The following is a 19,052-nucleotide window of genomic DNA, read 5'->3' on the forward strand; positions in this document are numbered from 1 at the left end:
TATTTTAAGGTATAAGAGCTCATTTATATAAATGTGTTTTTACACTAACAATATTTTTGTTGCTATCCTCTTCTAAAGTTCTTCAAGCTTATATTAACTGTTTGGTTTGTGCTAATATTGGTATCGTGTGGTATACAAAAAACCAAGCAGGCGGCTTTCCGAATGCATTTGTCTGCTCTATCAATCGATTTCTCCCAAAATTTGTTCACTGCGCATGCTTTAAGTTTCAAAACTGGTCTACTGATATTTGATATTCTTACAAAACCCTTTTAATTAATTGATTAAATATATTTCTTTGAAAAAGTAAAATATAGTTTAATTATTTCGTCCTATAAAGTGAATCTCTTTTGGACGTTTTCCGGCTCACTCTGCTTAACAATTATAAATAAGGGGTGCTGTGCCATCCCGCTAAAGTGGTGTGTCCTTCTGTATGTGCATTGCCCTTGCGTTCTGACGACGCCGACTCCGATTTTGACGCCACGCTGGCGCCAGTAAAAACAGTCGTCAGTCGTCCGCCTGCTGCTAAAAATCAACTTCAACAAAATTTAGTTGGTCTTTGTCTTTCGCTGCTTTTGTTACGAATCTTCGCTGCCCTTTTCCTTTAAAAGGGATTATATTTTATAAATTGATAACATCGCGTAAACGCTTTTCAGATACGCCTCTAAGTTGTATACAGCTTAATAACAGATTAAAGTTAAACCTCATAAGCTCAGTTTCTGTACCTGACAGAAAAATAGCCCAAAAACAAGGTTACAAATTACACCGACAAAAACCAGTTCACGGATAACCCAGCAATCGACTGCCAGTTTATCAATTCTGTGAAAGAAGCCAGAGCTCATCATGCTGATTGGATTAGTACGCGACTCTGTGATGCAGTGCTTCTGTCACACGTGCAGAGCACCAGGAATTTTACCAGCAGGTAAGAACTTCATATAAAGCGAAAATTCACATTCGAAAAATGGTAACAGTTTGACCAACAGTCTGAGTACGAGTAATTATATGATATACAAGGTAAGCTAAGGAAGGATTGTCCGTGTGCCCTGCGACATATTGTTATTTGTCAATAAATATATATTTTTTTACAAACCAAAATTAGGCAACAAGTTATTGAGTTATAATGATTTGGTTTGGACATATTTACATATATATTTATATATTTGTTCGTTAAACCTTAATATATGGTATTAAAGTTTGTGCGAAATAAATAATTCGAAGACATTAAAAAAAAAAAAAACTATTATACGTATTTTGGCATATTGAACTTTTTAGCACAATGTTTCAAATGATATTTTATCTGAAGCGGGTTAGAAGGGATAAACACCAAAACCCCCTTTTAAAAAAAGGAAGAAAAGGCTATACAATAAAATTATTTTTGTACATTGCTTGTGGCGCCAGTCAGCCAGCAACCGGTGAGTCACCGTTCGATTGTCAAGCTGTATTACAATATCATCAGCACAGGAAGGAATTTCTGGGTATATTTATCGACATTTAAATTCAGACACACTTAATATATATATATTCAATTGGAATAATAAAATACGGTAATGACTGAAAGCAAGACCAAACTCACACATGTTAGGCAAGGATATTGCGCAATAAGCACACGGACCAACGAACACAAGGGAAATAACTACAAGGCATTTATTGATTTATTGACAGAGCTGGGTGGGTACTTACATAAAGAAATGAGTATGGAGCGATGTCTGATTTTTTATTATCGTTTTTTTATATTTCAATCAGTAGAGATTAACATCTCAAAAATTTGGCCAATAGTTAATTTGTTAATTTAAACTAAAAGTAATCTATTTATGGTCAACAATATTTTAAAGGATGTCCATCACACCATTACTACTTTTAATATTATTAGATCGAGCTCTTCGGAAATGAGTTTAGAAACAAGCGAAATCTTTATAGTCGAGTGTCTTGACGCTTAGATATCTTTAAAAAGGTAAAAGTTCCTTAAAACTCGGAGATGTCAAGATTTTTTTGGCTTTTGGCTTAGTATTTCTACATCATGGGTCATCAAGTTGTCATTGCCTCCTGGCAGTATTGCAATCACATATCTGTCCAATAAAAAGCTGTCCAATAAAGTGTGCCGAAAAAAAAAATAGTCTGACATTAACAGTATCTTATTTCAACAACTATAAGACAAAATGCTGCATATATCCATAGAAGAGATGGCAGCAATTTATATACAATTGTAAATTATTCTATGAAAATTTTTAATATATAAGACTAATGCCCACAAAATTCGGCAATGAAAAGATTAAATATCTCAACTATTTGATTTAAACGCCCTAGATGAACATTTTTAACAATGAGTTTTAGCACTTTACATCCTTTTATCCACGCCTGCATAAGCTTGAAAGTGAAAATATAAATGTATAAGGTCGCTATAATAACACACAATCGTGATATAAGCCAGAAAAGTACTTTCCGCACGTGTTTTTTGTTTATCTTTTTGGTTCTGTGAAAGCATTTAAAACTCTTTTAATTAAAAAACAAAAAATTGTTTGGGAAACTTCTCAAAATGAAAATATAATTCTGTTTGTCAGTTTGTTTGTTTCAAAACGATTTTTTAGGCTCATGAAAATTTTAGATGATGTAAAGCAGCTCAATATAAGAAACATTAGTTCTACCTCATGTGCAAGAACTATTTAGTTTGGCGAGAAAAAAGCTATTAATAGCTTAACTTTGTGCACCTCCCTGAAGCAAAAGGGCGATTAGTCTATCGCCTACCGTCCAGAAGTCACTTCTGTAAGATAGAAAGACGATAGTACACATTTTACAAAAACAAAATATACATATATCGCGTAAAAGTAACTTCTAAGTCACTTCTGAGCGATAAAAAGGCGACAGCACACATTTCGATCGCAAAAAAGTAACTTCTGAGGCACTTCTGGACGATAGTTAAACGATAGTACACATTTTACAAAAACAAAAAGGGTCGCGATCGCGAAAAAGTATCTTCTAAAAAATTTCTGGACGATAGATAGATGATACAAAAACAAAGTTACTGGGAAAAAGGAGAACACGATAATTGCCTTTACCGTTATTCTGAAAATTCCTCCCCTTTTTTACCTACGCTGTTGTGTTTCGACCGAGCGTCAGTTTATTTCGCAATTTGCTAGTAATCAGTCCAGTTGTGTATAAAATTTGTGTGTCGCTTTGTTTTTCGGAATTTTTTAAATTGTATTGCACATTAAAATGTCCAATTCAACAAACAGTGCGAATTTACGTAAAGCGGTACGTTTACATCAAGATATTTTCACAATACCTGGCTCGTTTGCAGTGAAATAAGCATTCAAAGCTTCTCCACCTGATTATAAAAGGTAATTCCTCCAAATTTATTTTTATTTTAAATATAATATATTATTAAATTTTTCATGTGAACGGAGCTGGACATAAATAAAATTATTAAGGAGCATTTCCGACATGCCAAGGACTGTGTCTACAAGCGCTCAAAGACCTTATAGAAAATAAATTCAAAATATTGCCGAACATGTAAAAAGAAGTTTTTTATTCAAGATTTCCAATGGGGAAAGGCCCTTCTGGTATCTTCTACAAGCATCTGCTATGTCACTTTTAAGTAACTTCCAGAAGTCACTTCGGCGTTATCGCATTCGGATCGCGGAAGTCACTCCCGTCGGGAAGAAATGTGCCACTTCAGCGACTATCCTCGGAGTCACTTTGGCGACACTTTTAGAAGTATCACCAAAGTCACTTTTGGAAGTGTCGCCAATGACACTTCAAGAAGAGTCGCCGAAGTGACTTCCCAAAGTATCGCCGAAGTAACTTCGAGAAGTGCCGCCGAAGTGGCACATTTCTTCCCGACGGGAGTGACTTCCGCGATCAGAATGCGATAACGCGGACGATAATTTTCATCTTCTAGAAGTCACTTAGAAGTGTCTTCCGCGATAGAAAATGCTTGCAGCGCATTAACTTGTTAACTACTAAACCTACACCTTGTGCTACATGTCGTTAGAAAGGTATTTCGAAATACTATTTATTTCTTTCAAACATGATTTGTCTAAATACCACTTTTTAAAAATTATGGCTAAAAATTCTTTTATTCCGATTTTTTCAGCTTTTTTTCCTATTGCTCAAAATCGGCTCTAACGATTTTAATTAAAATTTTAAGCTGTATAGTTTAGATCCCTCAACCTTTTACTTACGACATATTGCTGTGAAAAGTACCGTTTGAAAGTAATTTAGACCATTGCGTGAGCATTGAACTTTTTTGTGCGTATCCAAACTTTATTTAACGATCCTTGAATTTTTAAATAATGTTAAAAAGCTTAATAAAAGCTTTATGTAAAAAACAAGCTAGTTTGGGAAAACATTAAACTAAACTAAAATTTCAATTTAATTTACGTCTATTAAACATGATTCGTCTTAATACCGCCGTTTAAAATTTATGGGTAAAAGTTTTTTTTTCGGATTTTTTTAAAAAGCTTTTTTTTCTATTTTTCAAGAGAGGCAATACGGATTTCGGGCCAACCTTTAAAGTGTATACCCATTGACATTAAAGTTTTCCAACACAAACACAAACCCACTGGTTTTTATTCAAATTATTGCTTAGACGTCATCTGTATAAATTGTGCGTTTATTCCAAGAGCTTTTCTATTCAAGAATGTTACCAACGCTCTCTCATCCAATCTTTTTCCATTTTACATTGGTATAAAACTTAGTATTTTATGGTAATTTAGTATTATTTTTAATCTAGTATTTTGTTAGTATGTTAGTATGATCGTTGCTCTCCGACCTGTTGGGGGTAATTTATTAGCGACGATCAGCTGTGCTACGCCCCTCCTAGCAGCTTTTGATATTCCGGCATCGCAACGTGTAGCGCGCGTGGTCCTGTATAACAATAAGCGTAGTAATGGTATTCGATGTATGATTTAACAACACGATTCCTTTTAGGTATTATTTCTGGGAATTTGGTACTGGGTTTTAAAACCGAATGCGCTAGTTGACCGTTTACTCGCATCAAGGGTATGGTATGAATTTCAAAAGTCCCTTTGGTAAGAACGGGGTTGGGAAATTTTTCTTTAAGAGTTGTAAATTTGACTGTAAACGACACACAATGAACAGCCTTCGCGAAAATAGAAAATAAAAGCCCGAGTTATAAAGCTGTTAAATCGTAATTGTTCCACAGTTTCTAAGTCTTCCGTACGCGAAATTAAATATATGTGTTGTTATTCCTCTAACGGAGGGCCTTCGAACCTTTCATCGAACCATACGAAACGACGCTATTAAGCAAAAGACGATATTTTGCAGAGTTGGACCTGAGCGGCTGGTTCTTCCTTCCGCAAGCAACTCGAAAAACAACTCAGCGCCTATCAGCATGTCGACACGTTTAGGATTCAGGGTCTGCTGGAAGATTCTTTTTGAAATCCAATCAATTGCATTTGCCTCTGGGCGATATCCTATGACCGAAGGTAAAATTACGGTGCAACTTTCTTGGCTTGGTAATTTGCTTGTTTTTGGTGTCTCCGACGGTTCTGGTTGTCTCGATGTCCTCTCGCCTTGCTGACGCGGTGTTCCAGTTTTTTAGCTCCAAAGGCCCAGCTGGCTGCTCTAGCTCTTACGGTTTGGGTTGTGAGCGCATCCCCTGAATTTTCCCGTTTAAAAACTGTGGTACTCAAGATATGGAAACTCACCCCCGAATTTCGAAAAAAAAACTATTTTCGATGGACCGTAATATCTTTAAAATTTACCGGCAAAAACACATTGGCGGTCGGCCATTGTTATTTTGCAATTGAATCTCAATATTCCCGGGTTTATCATTAAAGTGGTAACATTTTATGGAGATTAATTAGTATACTGTAAAAATCGTGTCCAAATTTTTTATTTTTTTATAAACATTTATTTTTTAATAAACATCATTTTAAACCACCACAATGAAGTAAAATTCCAAGCGGGTTTTTTATTAAGCTGTTTCCCCTAATGTTTCAAAGAGAGTTTGCTATTTAACAATTTACAATAACACCACAGCATACAAAAGTTCTGATATCAACTTTTGTGACGGAAAGTTTATTATACAATCTACTAAGAAATACATTTTATTACTTTTTTACTTTACTTTTCTTTTTTTTTTTGGGGTGGTATTAAGACGAATCATGTTTGAAACACGTAAAGAATATTTCGAGATATTTTTCTAACGACATATAGCACAAGCCTGTAGCTTTAGTATTTAACAAGGTGAAGGTACACAAAAGCTAGCTATTTTTAGCTGTTTTCCCGCCAAACTAGCTAGTTTTTCCAAAAGTGGTCGAATTAAAGTTTCTTACATTAAGCTTTTTACATCATCTAAAATTTAAACGGTGGTATTTTGACAAATCATGTTTAAAAGCCGTAAAGAGTATTTCGAAATACCTTTCTTGCGACATATAGCTCAAGCCTGTAGCTTTGGTAGTTAACAAGGTGAAGGTTCTCAAAATTTAGCTATTTATAGCTATTTTAGCACAAGCCTGTAGCTTTAGTATTAAACGGTGGTATTTGGACAAATCATGTTTAAAAGCCGTAAATAGTATTTCGAAATACCTTTCTAACGACATACGAGTATAGCTCAAGCCTGTCTCTTATATTGAGCTGCGTAAGCATGTTAACATCATCTAAAATTTCCAGGATCCTAAATCATCGTTTTAAGACAAAATGACGTGCTGGCAAACTGAAAAACTGACAAGCTTGTAATCTGGCAAACTGTCAAACATAATTTTTTTTCATTTTGAGAAGTTTTTCAAAAATTGTTTTGCGTGTTACTTACGGAGCATCCGATTTTAACAGTTGACGTGTATTTGACGCGTATATGAAGTGAGAATACAAGTAGTTTCATTATACAAGTAGATTCCCTCGGCCCCTACAATTCGAATTTTACAAACTTTCACTTTTCTACTTTTCTCCAAACCTAATTGATTTTCGTAAAGTCTTGGTATGTAATCTTCTTTGCTTTTGCAATACCTTTTGATTCATCTATCACTCGTTACTATCTTGTTACTATATTGTGTATATATAGTAGTCGTCTTCGCACACCCTTCTGGTGCGCTTCGTCACTACATGGACTGTCGTTAACACTGATATCTTTTGAATAAAATGCGTCGCAACAACTACTTTATAATATAAAGAACAATCATAGTATTAAAGATACGCTTATGGAGCAGCTTTATTCGATTATTTGGTCTTCTGTCGAAAAAAACAGTGGCTTCTCAGTTGACCCATCGCACGTCAATACGAGTTTTGGTTGGGTCATTGGGGTAAGTAAAACAGTGCCCACTTAACCTGAGCAATACAAATGATTTTCGTTTAAGATCAGCTATCTCGTTTATCTTTTTAAAAGGCAGAGGTTTATCAAACGCCATGACAAACGCTTACCTAAAAATTCAAGGAATCACCGCCGAAGCTTAGTCGTATGACATCTACGAGGGTGATCCGATAAGTGCTTAGCCTCCAAAAAAAAAAAAAAAACGAAAAAGTTGGAAAAAAGACGATTCATTTCTCAACATAATCTTCTTTTAGCTCGATACACACTCAATACAAAAATACGTTTTCTCTAGGTCTGCAAAATAGGTCTTTGTGGCGCGACGACCTTATTCGACGCCAATTTCTGTCCAGCGAGTGACCTTTTCATGTTTGGGAACAAAAATAAGTCTCACGGGGCCAAATCTGGAGAATATGATAGATGGGGAAGCAGTTCGTAGCCCAATTCGACTAATTTGGGCTCGGCGAGGGCGGAAGTGCCGTTGTCATGATGGATGCACTTTTTTCTTTGCCAAATGGGGCCGTATTTTTTGAAATTCGGCGGCGAATCGGCCCAATAACTCGGCATAGTACAGACCTGTGACCTTTTCGCCCTTCTTCAGTTAGTCGATGTAGATCACATCTTGTAAATACCATCACCATTCCGGCCGATGGGACAGTCTTCTCCTTCTTCGGAGCAGGTTCGCCGGGTGAAGTCCAATGTTTCGACTGCTTCTTGGTCTCTGGTGTGAACCAGTGGATCTAAGTTTCGTCGACGGTCACAAAGCGACGCAGAAACTCTTTCGGATTGCGCTTAAACAGTGTTATTGCTGTTACACGGTTGCGTTTGTTGTCCGGAGTGAGCAAACGCGGCACCCATCGCGCCGACAGCTTTCGCTGCGCGATTTCCCTTCCAAAAACAATAATCGAATCACGGACCGATACTGCTCTTTCTTCCACGGACACGTCCGATTCCACACGCAGTCAAAACAAAACAAAGAGTCCGATAGGTTCGGCTGAAATTTCAGTAGCCGTCTACGATAATATACTACACGATACTTAATTTCTTTTGCGATAGTGACGCCATCGGGCGGTGAGGCTAATACTTATTGGACTGCCCTCGTACGCCAAACAATTCTTTCTTCTAGAACATAGATTAATTAATTAAATGATTCCTACGTTCAATTTATGCGCGCATACATTACCACAGATCAAAGGGTATTGATCGGTTAGAGCCCCATATCTTTATTTCTCAACATTATATGATGTGTTCTTAGCTCGTAAAAAGGGTCTTACTTGTGCTTGCTGTCAGGAAAAACCCGTCATACCTCATGCGAAGCCGTTTAAGAACAATTTTGTTAGCCTCAAACATGCCCTTGACTTAACCGGTGAAAGATTTTGTTTGAGACCCTTTTCGTCGTAAACATTCAGCAAACTGTATTTTCACATGTAGCTTGTATGCATGTGCGCATACATACATGTATAGTCAATTTACATATATGACTAAATTGTTCGAAGAGAGTATCATATAATCGCTCATAAAAATAGTTACTTCTGATGGTAGACCATTCTTACTACTGTCTTATAAGACAGCCACGGTTTTCGTAATATTATGAATCCATACAATACTCTCTCATTTTCGAGTATCAATCAGCAAACAATGATGTGTGCATTCCAAAAGGCTGAAATTGTTATTAAAACTTTTATAAAATTATTTAAAATAAAAATATAACTACATTTTAAAATATATGTATATTAAGCTTTATTGGCCCTTACATACTTATTTTGATGTGGATGAAAATGGGAATCTGCAGTTACGGGGCATGTTATAGGGTTTGCGCCTACAGATTCGCACACTGGCTACACATTATTATCGCAAAGATTAGAACTGAGCGTGCTAAAAAAGAAAAAAGAGGATAGGTAACTAAACCAGAAGAAGACGATAAATACATTCCTTCAGGAATAAGTATTACAAGGACAGAAATGATTTAGAGAAAGTTGGCTATGCGAATCCACGGATGGTATTGTGGTCGAATATGGTCCAACCTATGATCACCATTAAACATGACTTTGTTGATCAGCTTAGGTCAGTTCAATGTTGTTTGAAGATCCATGGATTTATTTCTGATCGCCGAGCTTATTAATTTTCCATTGATGGCGATACAAGCCATACCAAATTTAAATAAAATCTTAGGGTATTTATACAATAAGGTATAGTAACATATTTTTTCAATCTTCTTCTTCAAAGGACATTTTCAAAATTTTGTTAATTCACGTTTTCAGGCCATACGAGACTTTAAGAGTCAAAAATCGGCGATTTTAATTTATATTTAATTCATTGGAAATTAACTTCATTTTAAATAATTAAATTTTTTTATTTTCGGTCGGATTAACGAGAAGTGTGAATAAAGTAATAAATCAATATGAATAATTAGTGTAACTCACGGCATTTCCTTTGAAGTTGAAGACGGGATGGGTTGGCTGCAATTTTAATGGTAGCGATTTTTCGCAAAAATAAACTTTTCTCTCATTTCTCTTAGATGCGCGAACAATTAAAAATGAATTTCGTAACCAGCACCATCACACTACTTTGAATGCTTTACCATAATACTTTCAATTTGTTTTGTACAATTATCGATAAACATGGCGTTGCCACTTGAGGCTTAACAAAAAATATGATTATTTTTTTTTTTGGCTTACATATCTTTGATTTCATTGATTTTCTTTTCACATTAAGGTAAGGACCGTTCAAATATAAGCAAAGTTTTATTTTAGTTATGGTTAGGAACGTAACACACGGCGATTGCGTAACTTAAACGCGGCGATTGCGCAAATTAAGGTTACTTAAGGATACTGATCTCTCCAAATAAACTCTTGCCTTACAATCATTAGGTTGATGGTACACTTGAATTAATGTAGGTATAAAAACGAATTCTTACCCTGAATTTGATTTAAGGTACTTCGTGGGGTGAAAGATCCTCCAGTAAATTGGCCGAATCAATAAGCTGCGCCTCTGGCGACAACTTGCTGCAGCACTGACTGCGGTTTCCACCAGAATTTTAGGACACATGTATTGAATTTTTTGTTGGAGATTAAACAACACTCACCAATTTCTAGTCAAATGCAATTGCACCTGGCTAGCTGCTCAAAATATGGAAAAATCGACTCAGGTGGCATCTCTAAAACTTTCCAAAACTACCCTGGCTCAGCTGCTCAACATATTGAAGAGTCGAACAAGGTTGCATCAATAGGTCAAGCTTTGGCTTAAGCGGGCCTTATGTAGTAGGCTTTTAGGCTGAACCTAGGTTCGCCAGTCGCTACAAGCGCCGTTACATACCCTACATAAAAGTTTCCCGTCCCATTGGAAAATTGTATGGGATGTCCGTTTTTTCCTAGGAGAAAATGTAAAGTAAATTTTTTTCAAAGTCCCCCAGGATTTCCCCTGTTCCTTATATTCATTCTTTCTGAGCAGGGGACACGTCCCAGGGAAATCCTATCGGAAATTCGCGATTTTTCCATGCACTTTTCGGTGCACGGGAAAAGTCCCATGGAAATCCTATCGGAAATTCGCGATTTTTCCATGCACTTTCCCGTGCAAGAGACAAGTCCCAGGGAAATCCAGTCGGAAATTATTGAAATTGTTGAATTTTAAATATTTACATATTAATTAATTTTTATATATTTTATTTAAATTGTATCATTTAAATTTGCTGTAGAAGTACAATTATTATTGATTTACTATTACTATTTTTTTGGATAATTTGTTTTTATTATTCAACTTTTGCTCCCTGTCCAACGCTCTTGAAAAAAATAAGGGCATGTGCCTAAAAAAATGTGTATTACTTTTATACTTGCATATTTACCTTTTCAAACTGTTAAAAACCCTTTGAGGGATTTCATGACGCCACTTTCTGGTAATGGAACCAGAATTTTTGGGTTATGTTATAAAACCTATAAAAAATGTCAAAACGGGACGTTCTTTGGTCATGGATCAAGGCACATCTTCAAATTAAGGAAGCATTTACCTGACTTGATTTTTTTTTTAAATATCGCTTTTATTAATAAATTCAAATATGTCGCAGCGCACAATTTAAACAGCCGCTGCTCCTCTTTTCATAACTCAAACAGAATGCACCACGTCTTCTTCTTCTTTTGGTTTTTTCTTATCGTAGCGGAGAGAGGCAAAAGAGAGTACCGGCCGAATGTTGCTCTCTGAAAGCCGAGGGTAGGCAGATTGTAAGACACAGAAAGAGAGCAGAATGAGCGACAAACAAAAGAACGAAAGTATCGAGCAATCAGTAAGGGACCGATTCGACTGTTCCGTCAACCGAAAACCCAAGACCGAGAGCACGAACTAAGCAAAACAAGAAAGGAATTTATGTATTTGCAGTTATAAGAAAGAATCTACTTTAGTAAATAATTTGTTCATATTATTTTCCCACTAATTTCCCGATTGTTGCTATGACAGCTATATGATATAGTCGTCAGATTTTGATAATATTTAATTCAAAATTCAGAACTAATTAAAAAATAATATTTCCAAGATGAGGTTATTGTCAAAAAGCACCAAAGCTATAATTTTTTCATATTATCTTACCACTAATTTTTCGATCGTTACTATGGCAGCTGTATGATATACAGATTTCGATAAAAATTAATTCGAAATTCAGAACTAATTAAAAATTGTTATTTTCAAGCTAAGAATGTTATATGTTAAAAAACATCGAAGAAATAATTTTTTCATATTATTTACCACTAATTCGAAATCAATTCTAAGCTAAGACGGTTATATGTTAAAAACACCGAAGATATAATATTTTTTAATTTTTCCCCAGGTTTTGATTTATACTCGTATACTACCTGCAATAGAAAGAAGACTTTTGGGAAAGTTTCAGCCCGATAGCTTCAAAACTGAGAGACTAGTTTGCGTAGAAACGGACAGACAGACGGACATGGCTAAGTCGACTCGTCTTGTGACGCTGATCAAAAATAAATATACTTTATAGGGTCGGAAACGTTTCCTTCGCTGCGTTGCAAACTTCTGACTGAAATCATTATACCCTCTGCAATGGTGTAAAAAAGGGTTCTTGCTGAGCTCTACTCATTAGAGGAGGAGAAACATCGATGTTGATGATTTTTCATCGATGATTTAAATAAAATAATAATTTATTTTAATTTGTAATGTTTAAAAATAAAAATTATCCTTTTTTTTATTAACTTTTTAAAAAAAGACGAAAAAAAAAATTGAAAATAAAATTGTTCAGAATTGTACTATCTTTACTTTGTAAATATAAACTAAGCTACATTACCATCCTTACTGTACTATCCTTACTTTGTTTTTGTTTAAAAATAGGAGCTTAGCAACAACAGTCGATAAATTTTCTATCTGAAAACGCTTTCAGACTCATAGAAAAATTCGGGCAAGCAGAAGTATTCTTTAGTTATACTTATGAACATAAAAAAAATACAATCGGATATTAAATACTTACTATTAAAAAATCTGTCCATTTTTAAGTACCACCAAAGTCACACCAACACCATCAACAAAAAGAACTAAAATAACAATTATTGATGAAATTAAATTATGTATATACTTAAAATTCGTCAATATCCTCTATGTGCCTTATGGATGGAAAAACATTAATGATGATTTGATTGATTTATTGGACTAAATTTAATTGAGACTAACAATAAGTATATAAAATCTTAAATTAAAAACTATCTGACAGTCAAGATGACTTACGCGAGATTTAAGGGCTCTAATAACTATTGCTTAGCTGGAAGGTCATTTCGTTGCAATCGGGTCGGGTATGAAACCCTGGCTAGGCCTAGCTAGTTTGGATGGGAAGTTAGCATGGTTTGGTAGGACGCTTTTTGTTTTGATATTTCGTCTTTTACGAGTGGAATGGCAAGATCTCTGTGGATGTTATCGTTCCGAACGTACCAAGGTGCCCTAGTGATAGTTCTCAAGATTTTTGATTGTGCTCGCTGGATAATGTCGATGTTGCTGCTGTTAAGGTCCAGGCAGAGGGGGGAGTGAGCCTTTATGAGCTATTGGAGGCTATTGGATTTTAGTTTTAGATACATTTTCTTAGCTTCGATATTTCTTTGCCATGTTAGTCTCCTGTCTAGGTGAACGACAAGATACGTAACATCGTCAGCTTGTGGAAGTTGGACACGTTTGGCTGTTAAGACTAAACGTTAAGTGTTTACACTTTTGCGCATTTATTTTTATACGCCAGTCTGATAAACACCTCTCCACCACCACGAGATGATCAGCTAGTAGCGCTGTTGCCTGAATTAGACATTTGGACCGACTTATGCAGTTTTGACAAACAAGAGAGTTAACTTATCGGTCTGTGTGAAGCTGGTATTGTGTAATCTTTTCCTGGCTTTAGGATCATTATGATTACCGATTTTTTTGGATTGGATTGGATTCGATTGCTCGCTCATGTCTTTTGCAACTTCGTTTGGTTGAAACAGAATTGGCTCCGTCTCAGTTTTAATTCGAATTGACGACGACGGTAGTCCGAATGAACTTGTTGCAGGGTTTGGCTGAAAGACATTTCGAAGGTATAAGCAAATGAAAAAGCTCTGTCTTTGTCGCTTCTGGCCCAGCTGCCTGAAGAGTCTCTTATTGGAATAAGTGTTTCGGTAGGCGCACTTAGATTTGGGTGGGCCCTCCATAAGAGATGCTTGGTGCCTGTGGGTGAAAGTTTCTCAATGTACTGGTGTTGTGCTTTTACTTGTTCGTGCCTTAGGACCAGCTTCCATAAGACTTTGTTTTGAGGATGTCGATCTGCTGGTTTGCTAAGCAAGCCTAAAACGTCTTTTCACCAAAACAAGGTGTGCGATTTCAAGGTTAGTTTTGTGTTGGTGTGTGTGCCCATCCCTCCCTTGCGGTGTAGGGACTTTGGCTGTTGCGACGAGTACAGACTCCAGTGCATCGGCAAAGCAGTCGATGACCTCCTTGACGTTGAGCTGTGGTGTTAGTTCAATGTGGGAACTTACGTACTTTTTGAACTTCACCCAGTTGGTTCGATGCGAAGTCAGCCTGCAAGGGTGCTCGATTAACTCCGGGCTTTGAAGAAGAGTTATTGGCACTGGTGAGTGGTCCGATGATAGACCCAAAAACGATTTTACAGATATTAGACTGCGAGAAATATTTTTTGTCACAGCAAAATCAATTAAATCAGGTAGTTTTTTATGATCTGTAGGCCAGTATGTAAGGCTGCCTGGTGGAACGTAGTCCAGTTTGTTGCATGTTTTGATAAGCGCATTATATAGTTGCCTTGCTTAGGGAATCACAAGGCGGGATACCCACTGTGTGTGCTTGACGTTGTGATCTCCTGCTGCTATGAATCGCTCTCAAAGTGAATTGTAAAAGTGCATGAATTGGTCTTCGGAGACTGTAAAACGGGGTGGGCAGTAAACAGCGGCAATGGCAAGGTTGCAGTTGCCCAACTGAAATTTTATCGATGTAGCTTGCAAATAATTTTTTGGAAACCTTTTGTGAAAGTGGTGTTTGATGCGGTCTCTTATCTTATTAAGATGCCGGTTCCGCCATGTGCTATACCATCTGGATGATCGGTACTGTAGAACGTGTATCCCCGTATTTGAATGATATATTTGCTGGTGAAATGCGTTTCTGCCAGCAACATAACATCTATATGGTTTTCGTTCAGAACTTGAGTTATTTCATGTTGAACACCGTTGGCTTTTCACAGAGTTATTCGAATACTAGGCATAGTTTATTTGGACTGCTGAGCTGCAAGCATTTGTAACAAGATGTTTTTGTTTTGCATAGGGGTTTGCATAGCGGTTTTCATGAAGGACGTAAATTCCATCACATTTTGTTGCAAAGTGATCATCAATTTTCGGCTCTATGTGAGCTGTGCCTGATCTTAGAGCACTGGAGTAAGAACTGCCGTTGGTGGTAAATGAAGGTCCAAATGATGACCTGGCTGCTTTTGCGAAAAAGACTTCCGGTGTCGTTTGTGATCTCATGAGAATGTTTTGTGTGATCTGGGAGCGTGCCGTTGTTGCTCGTTGCATCCAACTTTTCATCTCCTTGTAGACTTTTAAGTAGACTGCTTAAATAAGAAATTTTGTAAAGTTTATACTTTTGGCGCTTTTGATTTAATCAATTTTCAACTCAATTTTCACATTTCTAAACATTTTCAAAAAATTGTAAAAATAATAACATAAGCAAAATGATTTTTGGAAAATTCTTTTTGCAGCTACTATTATTTTTGTTTAAAGAAACTTTTTGTTTCACCAAATTTGGTTTTGCGGACGTTTCACACAAATTCGAAATGCAAGGATAGGTCGAACATAACGAAAGATATATCAAATAAAGGGTATAGCAAAAAAACAGTAAAAAGCTCGTTTTGTTTTGTTTTCATAATACACCGATTTTTACAAAGTTGGTCTTTTGGTATTAAAACTTATAAGAAAACAGGACATTTAGATACCAGTTACTTACTTTTTTATTGGTAAGTATTGCATTTTTTTTATTATAATTGATTTTTTTGTTTATAAAGTTTTTACTTTAACTATTTGTTTATTTTTTTTTACATAACGTACCCACATACGTATAATAGACATTTTATTAAGGTTTATACATTTCAACTCTTTCTACTTTGCCTTCATAGTGTTTAGGGGAACTAATTGGTGGGAACTTCATCACTCGGATGTTGCTATAAGGATATACTTCTTGATTAAATGTATGTAGGAGAAGCTTAGGTCCTAAACTCCTTATAAATTGCGGCCTCTTCAGCTGTATTCCTTATTAATAACTTCTTCCTGATGTTTTTTCATTTTCCATAATTTAATTTCATTATAAATTATTAACATAATATTGTTATTTTAGTTATTTTTGTTGGTGGTGTTGGTGTGAGTTTGGTGTTACTTAAACATATATATACATATCCAAATGTGTCTTTAGTATTTTTTTTATGTTCATAAGTATACGTAAAAAATACTTCTGCGTTCCCGCATCTTCGTGTGTGTCTGAAACCGTTTTCAGTAACGGTGGATAATTTATAAGTAAACGTCGCATCGACTGTTGTCGTTAAGCTAGCAAAGATAGGGATAGTAAAGTAAGGATTGTACAGTAAAGATAGTAAAATATGGATAGTAATGTAAGGATATTATGGTATAGATAGTACAATATCCTAAAGAAGAATTATTTTATTTATGTATTTATTTTATTTTTTATTTACAAAATAAGGATACTACAATATACTACGGAATTGGACCATGTATATAATGAACAAATATATTTTAATTTGTTTTTTTTTTCGTCTTTATTAAAAAAGTTAATAATAAAATGGATAATTTTTTGATGAAAATCAGATTTTTATTTTTAAACATTACAAATTAAAATTAAGATCAAATTCACTAAGCAAAATCTGCTTATTATATTATTTAAATCATCGATGAAACATCGATGTATTTCGCATTGGAAAAAATTAGGTTTTAATAAGTGATCAGTTTTGAAATTTGCCAAAATTTTTTTTCCGTCTCTTGAATTACTTAACTTTTTTGTATCAAATAATTAAGAACAAGAAAGGAAGTTAGCTTCGGAAGCCTAAGTTTGTATACCCTTGCAATTATTATTTGTATACTCTTGCAATTATAAGAAATAATTAACTTTAGTAACACCATGTGAAATTTTTAAGTATTGTTCCTAACTTTGATATTAAAAAAAAAATATTTCATTCATTTTTTTTCAGACCACGTTTTTGGCATATATATGTTAGAGTAGTCCGATTTTTATTAAATTGAATTCGAAATTCTTAAAATTTTTAAAATTATATTCCCAATATTATAAGGTAATATGTCAAAGAGCCTCAAAGTTATGATTTGTTTTATATTATTTTCCCACTAATTTTCCCATCGTTCCTATGAACGATCCTAATTCGAAATTTAGAACTAATGAAAAATTGTTATTTCCAAGCTTAGAAGGTTATATGTCAAAAAGTACCAAAGCTATAATTTGTTTAATATTATTTTCCCCCCAATTTTCCGATCGTTCCTATGACAGCTATATGATATAGAAGTCCGATTTGGATTAAATTTGAATCGAAAATCAGAACTAATTAAAAAATGTTATTTCCAAGCTTAGAAGATATATACATACATTTTTCATAATATTTTTTCGTCCGATTTTGATAATATTTAATTCGAAATTCAAAACCAATTAAAAAATGATATTTCCAAGCGTTAGAGGTTATATGTTAAAAAACACAACATTTTTTATTTTATTTTTTCCCCGATAGTTCCTATGGGATCTATAAGATATAGTGGTCCGATCCGGCTGGTTCCGACTTATATACTACCTGCAACAGAAAGTAGACTTTTGGGAAAGTTTCAGCCCGATAGCTTTGAAACTGAGAGACTAGTTTGCGTAGAAACAGACGGACGGCAGACGGACATGGCTAGATCGACTCGAGTGACGAGTAGGAATAGTTATATTCACAATGTTTTATTGGGATTAAGTTTAAACATAGAAGTGCTTAGATTAATTTACAGAGTTCTGTTTAAATTCTTTGAAACTGTCTCGTGCTCTTTTCAAGACGCTAAACGACGACCCCTCGCTCATTCGTTCAGGTTTCGGCGGTCTTAGAAGAATCGAGTACTTTATCAAGGATTTCCGATGGTGAACTGATTAAGAGTTGCCATATAACTTAACCCGCTACGAGTGTGTCGTGCATAAGGACCGCCTGATTCAAATCCCACATTCGGCCCTCCTGACTGTTCATTCGCCTCGAATGGACCTGACCAAGGTTTCATCATGTACTCGGATACCGTAGTTGTTTTAAATGGGCCCTCTGAGTCGCCTATACGTTCTACTTCGTACCGCCCATGATCCTTGACTACAACAATCTTGTTAGGCCCTAAAAACTTTCCCTTAAGCTTTAATCCGACACCATACTGAGTTCTCTTAATTGCTACCAAATCATGAAGTCTCTTTCTTGTTTCCGCTTCAAGTCAAACGCTTTCTTATTTTCTTCTTGTACCTTTTTGATGTTCTCTCTTGCTGTTTGGCGAAACTTCTCTCTTTCTTCTTTAAGATCTATTATCACGAACTCCTGCATAAAGTCCTTTAGTTCATTGCAGCCGGATAACCGCATATCAACTCCGGTTAAAAGCTTGACTGGCGTAATCTTGGTGCTTCTTGGCTTCGTGCTATTGATAATTTGCTGAACTCGTCCCACGTATTTATACCAAGCTAATGGACTTTCATAGCTCAGCTTTGCTAGCATTGGTACGACTATCTTGTGAAGTCTTTCGACTTGTCCATTGCCGCGGGGTACACCTGTTGCTATAAGCAGATGCTGTATGTTGTGTGAGTCGCAGTATTCCTTGAATGCAAGACATGTGAAAGCAGTGCCTCTATCGGACACTATGCGGAAAGGATTTCCAAAATGTACGGCTTGTTTATCCAGACAGTTTAGAACTTCGACTACACCAGTGCTACGAGTCGGATAGAGCCAAACATAATTTGCGAAACCATCTACTATGACAAGGATGTGATTATATCGCTTGGTCGTCATTTCCATTGGCCCGACGTGATTGATGTGGTACGTAAAGAAGGGTAAATACCCTTTGGCAAGGGTATAAAAATATAGAATATTAATATGAATCTTCGGTATTAGAGATTGGTATCCAGATGCTTCAAGCTCTTAACATCATCATCCATAATAATAGTTTTTGCAAAAGAACTTTGATACCCATTTGACAATTACGAAATCAAGAAAATAGAATATAACCCTATGGTTTTTTACATGCAATTTTTTGTCGTATTG

General features: G+C 35.6%; 1 protein-coding gene across 8 annotated transcripts in view; it reads left to right on the top strand.

Moving 5' to 3' along the window:
• The first annotated feature begins 492 nt into the window (after positions 1 to 492).
• Positions 493 to 19,052, top strand: part of LOC108023831 (stathmin) — an 84,533-nt gene continuing 65,973 nt past the window's right edge. For 3 of the 8 annotated variants that reach the window (XM_050889935.1, XM_050889934.1, XM_044091380.2), the window contains exon 1: positions 496 to 919. In XM_050889935.1, the coding sequence (XP_050745892.1) occupies positions 841 to 919 (79 nt within the window). In that variant the 5' untranslated portion in view covers positions 496 to 840. Of the gene's footprint in view, positions 920 to 19,052 lie in introns of all 8 variants that reach the window. The other 5 variants (XM_050889931.1, XM_044091381.2, XM_050889936.1 and 2 more) reach the window with 4 other exon arrangements.

Source organism: Drosophila biarmipes, unplaced genomic scaffold (assembly GCF_025231255.1).
Source record: "Drosophila biarmipes strain raj3 unplaced genomic scaffold, RU_DBia_V1.1 ptg000009l, whole genome shotgun sequence".
In the NCBI taxonomy this organism is placed as follows: Eukaryota; Metazoa; Arthropoda; class Insecta; order Diptera; family Drosophilidae; genus Drosophila; species Drosophila biarmipes.